Raw genomic sequence first — 16,842 nt, 5'->3', positions numbered from 1 at the left:
ATTCTACAACCTTCAATTCACAAGATCTAGATAAATATCGACCCAAGGACAATGGAACACACATTAACACGTTGACTGCAGTCACCGAGGAGCGTCCGAATTACTCGAAAACAATTACAATTCCTAAGATAACGTCGAATGAGAGTATTCAATACAATCAGACAATAGTATAACCTAAGAATCGCGTTACCAAATACTTCAAATCATTCCCCATCTTCGCTACAAAGGAACAAGCGGCACACGAAACGCGGTTCCTCGCAGGCAGTCGACGCGTTGAACGTTCGAACGCCGTCGAATCGCAACGAAGACGCGAATCCCGAGTGCTCCCCTGCCCGCTCGCTTATCCGTGATTGGCAGCGAACGGGTTAACGGCTCGAGCATCGCGTAAATACTCGGATTCGCGCGTCGGAGCCGAAAAGATTCGAGGTTAGAGGACGAGGGGATAGAGTACGGTTCCTCGTCGCTCGGCCCGGCGCGGAGGAGCGTGGGTTTCCTGTAGCCGTGGCCCACATTCCAATAAATAACGAAACAAAGGAGCTGGAAATCCACCCCTCCACCCATCTGGTTTCGGGCTGCCGCCATATTTACATCCGATAACGAGCCGCCGGCAGATATTTACATTTTTAATAGCATAAACCCACAGACCTGACGGCCGGCTCGAATAATATTTCCCCTGTTCCCCGTGCGCTTCGCCCCATCGCCATAGACGACCCCACCGCGGACGCCATTTATTAGCCCTAATTGATCGAAAGGGGTACCTGTCTCTCTCTCTCTCTCTCTCCCTTCCCCTCCGGCCGTCCTCTTTCCACGGTTCCGCCGTGATGGTGCGCGCGGGGCTGTTTACGCGTTCGCTCCGGAGAAGAAATTTCATTAGGGAGGACCGAATCGGCCGGCGGAGGGGGAGGGGAATAACGAGGCGAACGGAGGGTTTTCGGGAGGAGGGCGAGAGCATCGTTTACCGCACGACACATGACGCCGGTGTGTTCCTCGGGCTGCGATTAGACCCCGGGCCAGCCGAATCAACGACGGACCCACCGACGGACTCGATCGGCCAGCGGAACCGGCGCGCTCGCTGCCATCATGGTTACCGGCGCTGCGTTTCTCAGTTTGGGAACGATTGTAAAACGGAGATCGGACGAGTATATTAGATAATATAGTTATCGAGTAACTAGGTAATAGTGGGGGAATCGTGATATCGAGTAATTGATTGATTCTAATTGTGTTTGATGGGATGAGAGCCGAAGAGTCTCATGGTTAATGCTTGGACAGGTGACGACTGTGCGAATCGAAGTGTAAGGGAGCTTCTGCGAGACAATAGAATACATTAGCGAAGTAATTGATTCATTACTGAATGTATTAGACTGTTATGCATGTTTCCGTCTCTGTCTGCAGTGTTTGATATGTGAGGTTTGAAAAGACGGCGTTCGCGAGGCAGATGGGGTAGATGGAGGAAGATAAATCAGAATGGATCATGTATAATTCAGTAGCATAATTGAACGTGAGATATCGTGGATTCATTGTGCATTAACGAAACTTTTGCGGCAGGTACTTGATTTGTTTGAGAGATCGATGATGATGTCAGATGCGATAGGAATAGTTTGAGGAAAAGTCAACGTCGAGTATACGTGTCGATTGTAGTTCGAGCTGGAAGACGGTTGTACTAGGCGTAAACCGATTGAAGTGTCTAGACATTGGTACGCGTGCGACGCAGTATCGCGATAATAGATAATCGATGCGCGAAAGTGGCTTGATAACGTCGAACGAACGTGAATCAAGGAAGCAATCGAACTTCCGCACTTCTGCACCTTAGTAAGAAGGCTAACGAGATAATCGGAATCGTATGGAATTTTTGAAACTCTTCCAACGAGGATTCCCCGTTATCGCGACGATGAACGTTGCTCGACTGCTGCTATGATCTCCGTACGCTTCCTTCTCGCACACGTTGCATTAATTAGCCTACATGTTTATCACGCCCAACACCCACGGAAAAGGTAACAAGCTCCTCGCGTAGACGCGCACGGATACAGTCCGCTCTGCACACGTGTTCACGCGGCTAATTGGTATACGACGTAGGCTGCGTTATACAGCGATCATTCCCAAAGAACCAGTCGCTCGATCAAAGCTGCGTTGCGTCATGCGAAAGTTCGAACAGAAAATTCGAAATTTTTGTGGGAAATGAAACAATGAAGTGGATAACAAACGAGACCGCGCGAGCAATTAGTTGGTTTGCAGGATTAACCCATTCGAGATAAATCATCGACGAATCACGTAAGAATTGAAGGTGCGTCAAGGTTAACCCTTTGCACTCGAATGTTTTTCAACAGAAACATTCAGACGACACGTGAATTAAGAAACAAAGCTGTTTTACTTGAATGTTTCACGTATCGATCGCAAAACTTAATACTATATCCATAATTCTATATCGAATCCAGCGGTAACTAAGAATCATCCAGTGCAAACGATTGAAACTCATATTAACCTTTGCTTCACTGGTTTTCAAGTAATTCAGAAACTGAATAGACATATAGCTTAACGTGTTAACTTTAACACTTTGCTAAGTAAACAACCATCAAACTCCCATGCAATCGAAACAGTTCTCTTATTAAAGCAAAGACTAAAGAGACAAGATTCTTAGTAACGATTCCTTTACTCCTTTCCTTGTACCTCGCACATTCAATAAAACTTCGTTCGATACGTCACGAAGGAAATGAATGTTCAAGATCACTTTAAAAAAGTGGTATCACTCAAAATTCGGGCGACATGCAGTCGAACTGTTAAAAACCTGATGTCACCGAAATTCGGGTGACGTGACTGTCAAAATGTCAACATGTTGAGCGCCGAATGGAAAAAATATAATATTAACACATTGCGTACTGGTAACGAAAAATCTCGTTTTTACATAAAGTCTCTTAGCTATATAACTTCGCTAATTACCATAGCATTTAAGGAAATGTTAAATTTGATTAGAACTAATTGTCCATTTAAAATATATTACATAACAATACAATACCCACTTTTTTTATAGATAGTGATATAAGTAATAAGATCACACTGAAAATCCGCACAATTTAATTTTCTGATAATTAGCCGATACGCAATGTGTTAAATCACTCGATCGAATTATTACTATTCTACGTTCATCTATCACAATGTCACTGTATTATCCAGCATTATTTATACTATAGAAATGTTTTCATATAATCGTCGTTAAATTATTTGATCGATTTATTACTATTCCACGTTCATCTATCTCAATGTCACTGTATTATCCAGCATTATTTATAATATAGAAATATTTTCATACAGTCGTCGTTTCATCGATTGAACTATAGTAATTCGATTTGTTCGGGGGTCACCGGTGACCCCCGTGGCAGTCAACGTGTTAAAGGGCACGCTCAGAAATTTTCCGATAGCAGCGACCGGCCGGTCACCGGGGAAAGTCGGCGATTTACGATCGGCCGATACGGGACAGGTTCGGGCCGCGCTCGCGAGCGGAATGAAATACGCGGGTTAAAATGGGGGGGTGCACGCGCGGCTGCCGCGAACAGGAATCATAGGCGGCGATCGAGCTCGTGGGAGGGTTAATTGGATGGAGTGTTTCAGCTCGCAATTAGCGATTAGCAATTACTCGGTATCGAAACGGTGGTGGCGGGGCGGGGAGGGGAGGGTTCGGCTGTCTCGGGCCGACGGAGCGATTAATGAGCCAATCGGCTAATAACGCGTCACGCAAGAATACGCGGTAACCGTTTCGGTCCGAGTTTCCTCGAACAAAATCGGTCCGCTTTTTCAAGTGTACGATACTATTTTGCTTATCGTCGCAGTCATGCTTCAGTACGCTCGCCGTATCTTCGCCCTCTCGAGGATCATCTTTGACCCTTCGTGGACGAAGATTCTTTGAAATGAAACCTTCAACAGATGAAGCTAAATTATACATTAATTGCTTAAATAATAGCAAAAACAGAAACTGCTGATCTCTTGCTGTCCGAGTAATTAAATCATTCGCCTGCGACTCGGTCTTCCAAATATGAACGTTTCATCTCGCCGAAATGTCGACATTCGTCCGCAAAGGGTAACACTAGAACTACCGAGCATTTAATACGATTAATATGCAGTTCCTATAAAGACTGTAATAATAGATTATTTTCAGTTTCTTCGGACATTCATTATAGTACTCTAGTGAAACTATTTTTAAAACCATTTCGAATATTCAATGCTTCGAAGATATCAATCATTGCTAAAAAAAAATCGAAACCATTTTGACTGGTACTAGTTCTAGTGTTAAGGCGTTCTGGCAGAATCGAACGTATTTGCAGTATGAGGTAATTACTTCATTCCTCGAACAGCGAGAGATCGATATTTACTTTTTCAGTTATTTAAGCACTTGACGTGTAATCTAGCTTCATTCTCTGACGGTTTTCTGTCGTTTCGTGAATCGAAGGGTTAACCTTTCGTGGAGAATTGTGAAAGTATTCGAATCCTGCGGAGGAAGGTAAATTATATGTTGATCTCATAATACAAAGGAGAAGTATGTACTAGGTTCTTCGTATTTGGGTAATTAAAGCGTTTGCATGTAGTTTGATGTGTTAGGTACAGAAGTTTAATCCGATTCGACAGCAAACTTATAAAATTTTCAATTCCATATTAAATCTTGTTTAACGTATCAACACAAAAAAAAAAAGTAAAATAGTTCTGTCTCTTAATTTCTATAAGATAATCAATTGTGTTAGTTGCGAAAAATATCGTTAATGTTCAGTCAGAAAGTAATGAATATTCTGAATAAAAAATATCGTCGAGTAAAGGGTTAATATCGACGAAATGACGTTTCCTTTGTCTCGTAATTATCGATATCGGAGCATCGAACAGTCAAAATGATTTTGAGAATAGTTTCACTCGAATGCTTAAATGTCTCAAGAAACAGAATAATCCGTTACAACTTTTAGAATTGCGTATCGATCATATTAAATATTTCCTAGTTATTCGCTCTAAATTATCGTACAATATAAATCGATAACAGAATAATATTTCACTGGAATTCAAAGGAATCGAATATTCATGTTCTCTATATTCCCTTTGAAATTTTCGCCGCAAAACCGATTACGGTGGTACGCTCTTTCAGCTAACCGTCGATGCGACCTGTTCAAAGATCGATGTTCCACGGTAGATAGTGCCCTCCATCTCCTTTACCGGTTCATGGATCGTTCTATTTTACAATCGAGTATTAGCCGAGTAATGCGCTTTAATGGGCCGCTCTCGGAGAATGGATAGGCCCCGCGCGAACCTGGACGCCCAACTCGTTCGATTAACCCCATCGCTGCGGCCAGCATCCGCCACGTAACGTTACGAGCCGATCTTTGCGCGACGATCCAGGTGAAATGGTTCTCGATATTTAGATGCCTAGATAGATAATCAACTGTACCATAAAAGATTTCCTCCCATTTCCTTCTTTCGCCATCGTCGGCTTATCAAATGTAAATCAATTTTCAGTATCACGCTCGGAATTTCTGTGACGTAATGTGCTATCATCTCGAAATGGGATTTTTCCCGTTAACTCGAAACAAAATTGAATTGAATTGCGTCCCTTTCTCCTGGGACTCGACAGGGAATTTCGAAGCATTTCGAATCGTTTTAAATTTATGACGGATAGTTCTCAAGAATCTCGGTATTCGAAGTGATTCGAAGTGATTCGACGGTCCGAGTATTCGAAGTATTTCTGACATTCGATTCTATAATAGTCTCGTAAGGCTTGACAAGTGTCGAGCCTCCAATGACTCATTAGAACTAGGAAGCATCGAAAGTCTTGGAAGTCGAGTGCTTTGATTAGATGATTAGATTTCATGAATCTCCACCGAAAGAACTCGAAAGTTATCTTCGAATCTTTTCAACACTTAGACCTGTTCCGGTAATAATTAGGCGCCGGCGCTGCCCAGTGACTAACATTAATCCTTCGCAGTCCAGAGGCTCTTAGTCGCCAATCGATTTGATGGCACAATTGTGAAGCTTGATATTTAATATTGAGTTTCCTATAATTCATCGATATTTCCAGTACCGAAAGAAGATAGTTCCCTCGGTGTATACACGATTCCTCGCTATGTTAATTTCAGAAAATGTCATCTGCATCTCATTAGAAAGTATAAGAGACTAAACATTCAGGTATAGGTGACCCGTTGCCCAATGATTTAATTCTCAACTACAACCGACACAATGACTTTATCATGAACGATTTATCGAAAAGAGGAGAAGAATTCTAGACGTATCCTATGTCCACATTTGGAGTAATTATTGATAACAGAAGTATATTTAAGTTGAATTCACAAGAACTGAGTAATATAAATCATTGATAACAGAGGAATAATGTAACTTGCATTCAAACAAAATAATATTTGTTTGTTCAGTTCTTGAAATCTTCGTCGCGTAGCTGAACCCTTTGCACGCGGAAGTTTTTCATTAGAAATATCCACCATTTTCCAACGAAATAGACGATATTGTTTGAAACTAATTTGACGATGATTCACAGATAAATCAAGCAACAAAGCTGTTTCATTTAAATATTTCACATAGCAATACAAAGTTTAATTTAAAATACTAAACATTCAACTTCATAGTTTTATCAAATCAAGTGGCGACAGAGTCACCTCTCCAGTGCAAAGGGTTAACCCTTAGCACTCGGAAGTTTTTCACTAGAAATATTTCAATATTCCATATATTGATGCATCGTACAAAGCTTAATATTATATATAAGACTTTATAATTTTGCAAATCAAATCGAGTGGTGACTGAGAGTCACCTCTCGAGTGCAAAGGGTTAACCCTTGGCACTCCAGGTTGTTTTGTAGTCTATCAGCAACTGCAACTAATTTTTATAGTATTCTTAGCGAAAACTAGAAATGCTATAACATTTCTTCGATCTTTTATTTTCCTTAGTACAAAAGTCGGATGTGTGGAAAATCGAATAATTCGAGGGTAGTTTCTTTAAGATTCATTAAAATACTTAATATTATAACTGCTGCAATATTGGAGCCTACGGAGTTCAAAGGGTTAATATCCTGGGACCGATCACCCAAGATTCGACAGATTTTTCCAATCGAATCGTACTCCATTCGAATTTCCGCGGTATCGAAGCCCGCCGGATCGTCTCGAAGCGAAGATCGGAACGGCGGTCGGTGAATCGTAAGCTTCGAGGAGAGCTTCTCGGAAGACGAAAGCTGGGCCCGAATGAAATACGCGCGGGCCCGGGACGGGATAAAGCTCTGCTAATTGGTGGCGGACGTCGAACGACGAGCGCCTACGCCAACATCGGTCCGCGGAGCCGCGTAATTCCGGCTAATTTATTTGATTGCGCCGGCGTGCTCGACTCTGCCCGCGGTTATAAGGCTCGCCCCTGCCCCCGCCCGAGCCTGCCCCACGGTCCCGACCCCCTGCCGAACCCCGGGTGGAAAGGAAAACGAAATTGCTCGACTCGGACTCGACCGGACTCTCTCGACTCTGTCTCCGCCTCCTTCGAAATCGGCCGCGTTCTCGCGCGCGAGCCGTTCTCGGGCATCCTCTAACCCGTTCACCGGGTGATTCCCCGATCGCTAATGATACCCGCGCAGCCACGACCGCCTAATGGCAGTGATAACGATCTGAAGAGACTTGTTCCGCGATGAATACAATTAACCAAGGGAATCGGAGATAAGATAAGTGAACGTCTTCCGCCTGGAATCGAGACTTGACGTTTCGGCCTTAGGATTAACCCTTTGTAAACGAACGAGGACGCCTCGGCGACGCGAAATTTTGATACTTTGAATACTAATGGTTGATTAATGATTCGATTACTTGAACGTCGAGAGGTCGGTACCTAAATCCCAGGGCGAATCGGGCATCGCTGTTTAGTTTTTCGCTAATGAGACCGAGACTTTTGAGTTTCATATTCTTCGTTATTAAAGATTGTAAGGGGTTAAATGCATTTACATACCCGGTCCAAGACAGAGAACGGATGGACAAAGCAATCGGAAAACTCGGGACAAAGTGTTTTAGCTGAACGTGTTACAGGCCGTTAACCCTTTCGCGACGGCGCACCTGTACCATTCTTCGCTACTTTTCGCAACAGTGCGACTGACCATACTTTGTCGTCGTCCGCGAAAGCGCAAGTGAACCATACTTCGCCACTGTACTTTTAGCTTTATTTCGAGCTCGCTATTGAAATAGAATAATAATATAAAAAACCAATAAGTGACTGCCGTATCTAGCACTTTGCCACGTAAACACTCATCAAAACTCCCGTGTATTCGAAACAGTTTTCTCTATTAACCAGACACTGAGAAATCAAGATTCTTCTTACTAATTGCTCCGCTATCTTTCTCATATCTCATATATCCAACAAAATTCAGTTCGTTCGATACGTCATGAAAGAAATGTCCACGTTTCTGTAAAATATGTCACCCGAATACAGGAGACGTGGCAGTCAAAGTGTCAAACGAAAGACGAAAAAGAAAGAAAGGTGCAAAGGCAGTTGAACGCTCGTATAGAGACGAACTTTGTGTTGAGATAAATTATCATTGGTCAAATCCTCATAGCATAAAAATCTAAAAATCTATCTATCTTTCTTCACGATGTACAAATTACAACGGCATACGTTACGATGCAAACAGGTTGAAAAACGGTGCGGCACGTGTGAACGGCTCGAAATCTGGGAGTCTCGACTTCCCGGTTCTATCACGGGAACAGAGACGCGATATAGCTTGTACTTTTGTTGACTTGTACTGTCAGCCGCTGTAAAGTAATAAGCGACTGCCGTGTATAAGCGGCGTCAGCCTCTGTGGACCAAAAAGTGGCTGCCGTATATACACGGCGTCAGTCGCTGTGATGCGCCAAGTGACTGCCGTACATACACGGCACCCGTCGCGAAAGGGTTAAAATGCAACTGTCCCGCAACGGTGGTTATTCTATGGGAAACGTGGTAGCGACGAAGTTGATACACCATTGTCAAGCGAACGTAGCTCTAGATCGAACGGATCGGCTCGGATAGCGTCGATGCCGGCGGTACCGAGGATTTCGCCGGGAGGCCGTCGAAAGCGCAGATTCTTCGGGGCCGGGGCTCCTTAACAGCCCTTAACGAGGCGCGCAGGGAGCGAACCGGAGGGAGCGGCGCGGCGGCCGTGTAAGCGCGCACGCGAGCGACTGTGTGGGTTCTTAGATACAGTGTAAGGACCCTTAATAACAATGTCGTTTATAGTTAGTACATGGGCGGAGGTTAGTTAGCGGTGATCGCGGACGTTGGTCGGCGAGGGGAAAGAGAACGCTAATAAAACACAATTAGCGGCTCTCTACCGGGTCGACCAATCACCGGGTTCCGCGGTCTATCGTGTACGCACGCGTAAAACTCCGACCGCCGGTTATTTATGGGTTTCTCGGCGCGCGTTATTGAGAGGACGATGCGTTCCTTCTTTTTCGCAATCAACCCGCTCGTTGTTACGAGTCGAACCTGCCGACGCCACCGCCACCGCCGCCACCGCCGCCGCCGCCGCCGGGACTATGGGAGCCCTACCCCGGGTCCCTTTCAACGGCGGCGTTCATCTCTCGGCGAATTGGGAACGGTGCACCGGCTGCAGGGCAGAATCATTCGCTTCGAGGCGACATTTTGCGCTGTGGGGAGGCGACTCGGTATCTAGGGATACTCGCCTTCTGGGGGAAAAACCTATGACGACTTCTCGCGCAGAAATATTGATAGATCTTTTTCAAATGTTTGGGAAGTATTTTTTGAGCTGTACTTCTTGATATGAATGAAATTTTAGGTCTAAATATTGTACGTATCTAGGGGTACTGGCCTTATGGGGGAAAAACCTATGAAGACTTCTCGCGCAGAAATATTGGTAGATCTTTTTCAAATGTTTGGAAAGTATTTGTTGAGCTGTACTTGTTAATATGAATGAAATGTTAGATATAAATATTTTTCTATGTATGTGTATATTTATATATTATGTAGCAATAGTAGTAATCTTCTATGTAGAAGAAGTGCAAAGTGAATGAAAGAAACTAACTAAATATTCGGAGATTTAAAGTAGATATTTGAGAAATATGTATTTAATGTATAAATAATATTGAATATTGTTATACGCATATAACGAAAATTGAAGGTTGGCGTACATGTTGCCGAATCCCTGCTATAGAAAATGATTTTTATTTGAGAAATAACAATTTTGTGTAAATAAATGCGTTTCACTATGGATATAACGTTGGAATCGAAACGTGAAGTACCCATTGTCATTGAAACAACTGCACGATATCCTTACAATGTAGAAGAAATATATCTACCAGGTGTTTAGCTTTATACCTTGCAACCTTTTGCCTGAAGCATTGTTGTGCATCACTCGTACCTTTTAAGGTATCGAGTTTTGTTCAGATAACGTTTGGCCGCACTGTGCAGAGTCAAGTTTTTAGGGGAACAGAGTTTTGGAATCATTATTTGGACAATGAAGGCGATTAACGAATATTGCGACTCGACTGTTCACAACAGTCGCGATTTCCTGTCGTCCTCTCACGTCCGACTGTCGCACTTTTTCCGAAATTGCATTTATTTCACGGGTCAGCCATGTTGACGTGTTCAAACGAGTACGCACTTACGCGTACTTTTGTTTGCCTCGAACACTTTTCCGATGAATAGCTAGTTAGCGTTGCAAGGCAGATGAGAGCCGACCAATCAGGCCCACATTCGTCAGTTCAGACATCGAGCGATCTTTCTAGGGTACTTAGGTACGTCACCAAGTTAGGGGTGGATGAATTCGACCCCAAACTCCATTGTGACGAGTCTCCCCTGTCGAAGCCGATTGGTCGAGAAATCATCCATGTTGATCGTTGAATTTCATGGGTGGGACCCGTTGTCAGACGAATGATATTTTGACGAGATGAAATTGTATTTGGAAGACGAGCAAATGATTTAATTAGTCAAACAGCAAGACAGCACGTACTTTCCCTTTTTTCGATTAACACTAGATTTACCGAAGTCAATTCGACTCATTTTGAATCTTATAAACATTATTTGCTAAATGTTTGTGTCGATTTCGATTAACCCTTTGCACTCTAAAAATTTGTCACTAGGAATATTCAATTTATTTTTATGAGATACAGATGACATTTTTTTCAACTAACTTAACGAAGGATCTATTCACAAAATAAGGAGAACTATGGTATTTTATTTCCCCATTTCACAGATTACTCAAGACTTAATGTTAAATACGGAATTTTACAATTTTGATGCACCAATCGATTGGTGACTGAGTCTATGTTTAAACCTCTAATTTCTGAAATCTAAACGAACGAATATCAATTTTTATAAAATAGAACAAGCTGTACTAATGTCCGTAAATCTAGTATTAAGCAGTCGATAGATAATTTAGCTTCATCTGAAAGTTTTGTATAGTTCAAACAATCCTCGTTAAGGGTTAACCTCTAGCACCATCATTTAGCAGGGGAAAATTCAGATCATGGTTGTAGCAGTCAATATCTTACGATATTTATGTTTGGCCCGAAATTGTGACCTCGAGTCTCACTCGTGTCGTTTGTGTTTCGTACAGAATTGTAATCACGAGTGAGACTCGTCGAAGTGGTGCAAGAAATTAGCTATTTGGGTTAGAATTTCGAGAATCTATCTAACTCTGTGGTACTTGTTTAAAAACAATCTTCTATGGAATAATGACTATAGGTATTCTGATTTTGTAACCGAGAGCTTCTCAGTTGTACCATGTTATTTGTTATTAAAAGTCATCGGTGTTGTTTCTATTCGATTCTTAACACGTTCGTAATCCTATATTTTACATAACGATGAAATTAATCCTATGGATATTATTATTAGAAATTAGAAACTGCGACATTATATTCAGGAACTCAACGACTCGTTTCAGTTCCATTTTTGTAACATTTTGCTTAGATTTATTGGATCGAAGAAAATATAATTGGAGACTATCGAACGCGTTAATGTGATTCACGTGTAATTCTTATAAAAACGGTAACAGAAGATTTCCCCCAGTTTCCCCGAACACCCGTTACAATATCCAAGCGAAGCTATTCTGAAAATCATCTCAAATATCTAATACTTCAAAGATACCGATAACTTCGACACTCGGAAACCGAAAAGGAGTCGCCCGACCGTTGCCGTAGTCCAATCGTTGGCGCAAAATTGTAACAATTCGGTAGCACGCGCTCGAAGCCTCCCGTTTGCGCGGCGAGAAATGAATACTAACAAACTAATAAGCCCGAACGTTAGCGAAGTCAGAGAATGAAGGGAAACGTCACGTGGCGTCGGCAAATTTGCCAATTTCCCTCGGTTCGTAAACGGTCTTCGGAAACGTCTAAATTACACCTTGAAAATTGATGGATAATCGTGTCGCGGCTATCGCGCAGCCGTACACTTCGCCGCTTATTAGTGAAATACGCACGTAAAAGGAAAGAAGACCAAGGAGCCGATAAGACGGCACGCCGATGAGGACGTAATTGTTCGGCGATTACGCGGTGTTTTGTTAGTAAAATTAGCGGGTCGGCCGGCCGAGTCGCGCGACTCCGTTTCGACGATAGGACACGGCCGCACGCACGCCGTGTCCGTGTCTAGCGTCCCGTTGGTTGTGCAACGGCGGTTGTTTACATCGATGAAATAAATGATACATTTGCAACTTTGAGAATACTCGGTCGGTCCCCGGTGAAATTTCACTGGCAACGCTAATTCCGCGCCGGGTAAAGAGTAAACCGTGTTATTACTTACTCCCGTTATCGCGTATACGTAATTGCGCGGCGCATCGCCGTAACATCGGCGCGTTCGCTATATCAAAAATTCATATTCGAGAGATTAGACAATGGTTCCGCCGTATCGCGTCGCTTCCCAACGTTTACATAAACACAATTAGTAATCATAATCGCTCCATTAACTCGAAGTACACCGCGACCGGTCGAACAACCGGCGATACCAATTTCAAATTTCAAATTCCGCTCCGCTCGTTCGCCTGATCTCGATCCCTCCGATCGGATCGGTCTCTCGATCGTTCTCCTCCCGTTGCTTCCGCTTCCACTAACATTCGTTCACCTTGTTTACTTCTACTTTACAATCATCTCCGTTCGACCGTTTCCTCGAAGAACAGGTAAACACTGCCGGAGCGTTCAGCGACATCCCTCGACTCGCGTATTATCCTCGAGACAACGAAATTCCGATCGCGAACGCGCTCGAGCCCTAACTTTCCGGCGCGGATCGGTGTCAATTAATACGCGGCAACCATCACCGGCCGACCCGGCGACGACCCCGTGCTCGCGCTAGCTCGCTCGCTCGCGAGTCCATAATTTGTTAATCGACGCGCTATCTTGTTAATTACCCGATAACGAGGCGATACGGCGCGCTCGTGGAATGAGATTCCGTTATCGCGCGCGCGCGGGCTCGTTTCGCTTTATCGCCGACGGCTAAATGGTAATTTGCTATTTATTTTCCGCGAGGAAAGCCGAGTAATGCGAGTTATCGCGGTTGCGGAACGCTTTGCATATCGACCGTGCCGCGGCTGGAAACTTGACCGAGCCGCGACGGACGTTCTCGCGGCGGTTTCGGTGTCCGCGGGGACTACTTTCCACGATCCGAATCCGACGTTTGCGCGATAGATAAGCTCGCTAACCGCGCCGCGCCGCGCCGCGGTGGAAAGAAACCTCCGCCGTTCGATTTCGTGTAACTCGTTTAATTGGAGCGCCCGGTAGAACGGGTATTAATTTACCTTCGATACGTGTCGGCAATAACGACATTGATACACTTTTTGCCCGGCAGCGCCGGCGGGGGGGCGGCCGAGCTAATTTCAACTTAATCGTCGTCTTATCGCAATTTACCGAGCATAAGTGAGCCTTAATTGACTCGATCGCTCTACAAGGACTGGTTGTTCCCGCTGCAAGCAGCGGGGCACAAAAGGCGCTCGCCGCGCAAAAAAGCTCGCTCGAACGAGCGTTTCTCGGCCGTGGAATGTCGAACGGTTCGGTTCCTAGAAAGTTCGTCTCCGCGATCGGCCGGCCTCCTCGTTCCCTAACTAGCCGGGGCTTTTCGGGATCGTCCCGGTCCTCGATCGAGGAACAATCTCCGGCGACGAGGCCGCTCGCCGACGAACGATCGATCACCGCGACGGAGGCCGCGTTCACACCTGACGCGCGATTTTCCGTCTCTTGCGCGATCGAATCCACGCGGATCGACTGTTACGCGACCGCGGGGAATGCTAAACGGATCGAGGTTGGCCTGCCCTCGCGCGTGTCCGCGGCTTCGGCGGACATTGTTCGGCGCCGATGGAAAGAAAGCGGGGAACGCCGGTGTAATTGGGCCCGGTGGAGGCAGGTAGGACGCTTGTTGTTTGTATTCTCGGATACTTATCGACACTGTCCGCCAATATCGCGTTGTATCGGTAATATCGCCTCTCGGCGGTCGCGGGCGACTGCGGGCAGCGTTTAAAATTCAATATTAAATTCCGTATCGCGATAGCGTACTCCGTTAATGTGTACATTCTTTCCGCCGTTGATTGCGAGGGGTACGGGCGATCGCGAGGAATATCGTCGGATGTCGGAGATTATCACTGAAACTACCGGATAAATGAAAACAAGGAATTCCAGAATCCCTGTTCCGCGAGCATCGGCATAAACACGCGTTCGTGAGAGGCGAAATCAGTTTGACTCGTGTGCTCGCTGGTAATGTTTATCATCACGGACTTAATCCATACCCTAAACCAAACATACAAGGACTCCTCGTGGCATCCCCACCAGCTCCCCGATCGACGCTACATCGGCGAGCGGGCGATCGAGTGAATCTCAAACGATCGATACAGGCTTTACGTAATCGCGATTATCGTGCGATCTACCGTGTAATGAATGGATCGACTCACTCTGAGCTGTGTCCGTGTCCTCGGCCGCGGGCAGGTCTGTCTCCTCCACGTCGACCAGGCTGCGGATGCTGAAGACGCTCTTCGCGACCCTGGTCTTCTGAAGGTCGCTGGTCATGCTCTCCGAAGCCCTCCTCGGCGTGGTGCTCAGGTCCATCGTTGACCCGCACAATGTACTCACTGGTGACGTCGGAAGAACCGGAGCCGGGTTAACGGAGAACAGGAGGAGACGAGGATCCTCGGTCACTGTTCACGTCCGTGTCCCGACACTCTTCTGGGATGAACGCGCGGTTCGCACTGTGTGACGCTTGCAAACGGGAGAAACGGAGCACGGATCGGCTCGGGATGGTTCCTTCGTGAAAGGTTGGTCGTCGGCGTCGCGAACTCGCGGACGGATCTTCGATCGAACAGCCTCGATGTCCCGGTCGCATTCGACGGTCCCGTGAACTAGACCTTGAAACGGTTCTCAGGGAGACGATAAAATGTCGTCCGAACGATCGCAGCGGCGGACAACGCGGACAAACACGTCGCACGAGCCTCGACAACTCTCCGATCGAGACGCGCGCATCTCGGTCCCGCGCGCCGGAAGGATCCTAATCGCGCGGCTCGGCCCGATCGATCGATATCTCGCGGGGATTCTTGTTATCGGCCTCCCGATAGAATTCCGACCGTATTATCCGGCCGATCTGCGAGCCGCCGGAAATTTGATATTTATCCGTAATGCGCCGATATCGCGGGCGACCGGTCGAGGGTATCTCTTTCTCTCGCGAACGCCCTGTCCTCTCCGAGCGCGTCCCGCGTTCAACTGAATTCTGGCTGGCCTGACGTCCGGTGTAGACGTGCTCGCGAGGGTCCCGAGGGATCGGCAGGCTGGCTGGTCGGTAAATAGCACTCGTCGTGCTCCGCGAAGAAGAAGAAGAAGAGGAGGAGGAAGGCTGCCAGGCGGGACGATGCTCGCGCGTTATCGAGCCGATTGTTGCCAACGCCGCGTATCATTGCAGACTGAACGGATTCGCCGGCAGCCGGTTTCGGGCAAAAACTACTCGTTGTGTACCAACGCGTATCGGCTGCCGCGTTACCTGGAAATATCAATGAACCCGTGGCAAACGAGTCACCGGGCACCGCTCGACATTCCCCGTGTTTGTGTTTACCGAGTCCCCTCATTCATCCACGGTGTCCACGGCTAGGAGCCGGTGGTCCCGGGTGCCGGCGACGTCTCGATCATCCTTCGCGGCCGCCGTGAGGATCGTGCCGTACCCGCGGTTCTCCGGTCGAACTGGTCCTTCACTGGAACCGGCCGTCACTTCGGGTTCACGAGCATGCGGAATCACACTGTCACAACGATCCGGCGATCGAATCACCGCGGCTGTCCATGTCCGGCGACGATACGCGATACGGGCCGACTAACCGCGACAGGCTCTGCCGGGTGGACGGCGTTGACAGTTGACGGAAACGGTCTCGTTGGATCAGGTGACGTACCGAAGACAGAGAGAGAAAGAGAGAGAGAGAGAGAGAGAGAGGAAGAGAGAAAGAAAGAAAGAAAGAGATAGAAAGAGAGAGAGAGAGAAAGAGAAAAAGAAAGAGAGAGAGAAAGAACGCGCGGTTACGCGGAGAGCCACGCGACTAGCAGCACCGCGAGAACCAGTATCGGGCAGCGACGAGCGAGCACACTCGTATCGCGAACTCCTGTTCGGCAATGTTCGCGCTCGCGTTCCCTCCACCTCGAGAAGGTCGATCGTGTCCCAAGGTGGTGCCCAGTAGGTAGAGGGGAAGGTGGAACACCGAGACCGCCTTCCTCGAACAAAATGGAGTTTCCCCGGGGCCTGAACTCCGCCTACCGTGGTCCACCCACGTCGTTCACCCGATGGATCCTCCTCGCGCCGCTCCGCGGGACCGACCGCCGCGCCGGGGCTCATCTTTCACCGGGATCTCGCCACGCCGATATCCCGTCCCCGCTTCCCTCCCTCTCCCTCTCCCTCTCC

The 16,842-nt window shown here is 46.5% G+C and overlaps 1 protein-coding gene across 2 annotated transcripts in view; it reads right to left on the bottom strand.

Annotated features, from left to right (window-relative positions):
* The window catches only part of LOC116433208 (homeobox protein aristaless), a 111,022-nt gene extending 94,480 nt beyond the window's left edge, over positions 1-16,542 (bottom strand). The window contains exons 1-2 of one of the 2 annotated variants that reach the window (XM_031991047.2): positions 16,012-16,542; positions 14,864-15,939 (exon numbers count right to left, since the gene is read on the bottom strand). In XM_031991047.2, coding sequence (XP_031846907.1) covers positions 14,864-15,017 — 154 coding nt within the window. In that variant the 5' untranslated portion in view covers positions 15,018-15,939; positions 16,012-16,542. Of the gene's footprint in view, positions 1-14,863 lie in introns of both variants that reach the window. The other variant, XM_076364321.1, reaches the window with a different exon arrangement.
* Positions 16,543-16,842: the final 300 nt, after the last annotated feature.

This window comes from Nomia melanderi, chromosome 2 (assembly GCF_051020985.1).
Source record: "Nomia melanderi isolate GNS246 chromosome 2, iyNomMela1, whole genome shotgun sequence".
Lineage (NCBI taxonomy): Eukaryota > Metazoa > Arthropoda > Insecta > Hymenoptera > Halictidae > Nomia > Nomia melanderi.
This window is presented reverse-complemented; position numbering and strand designations above follow the sequence as displayed.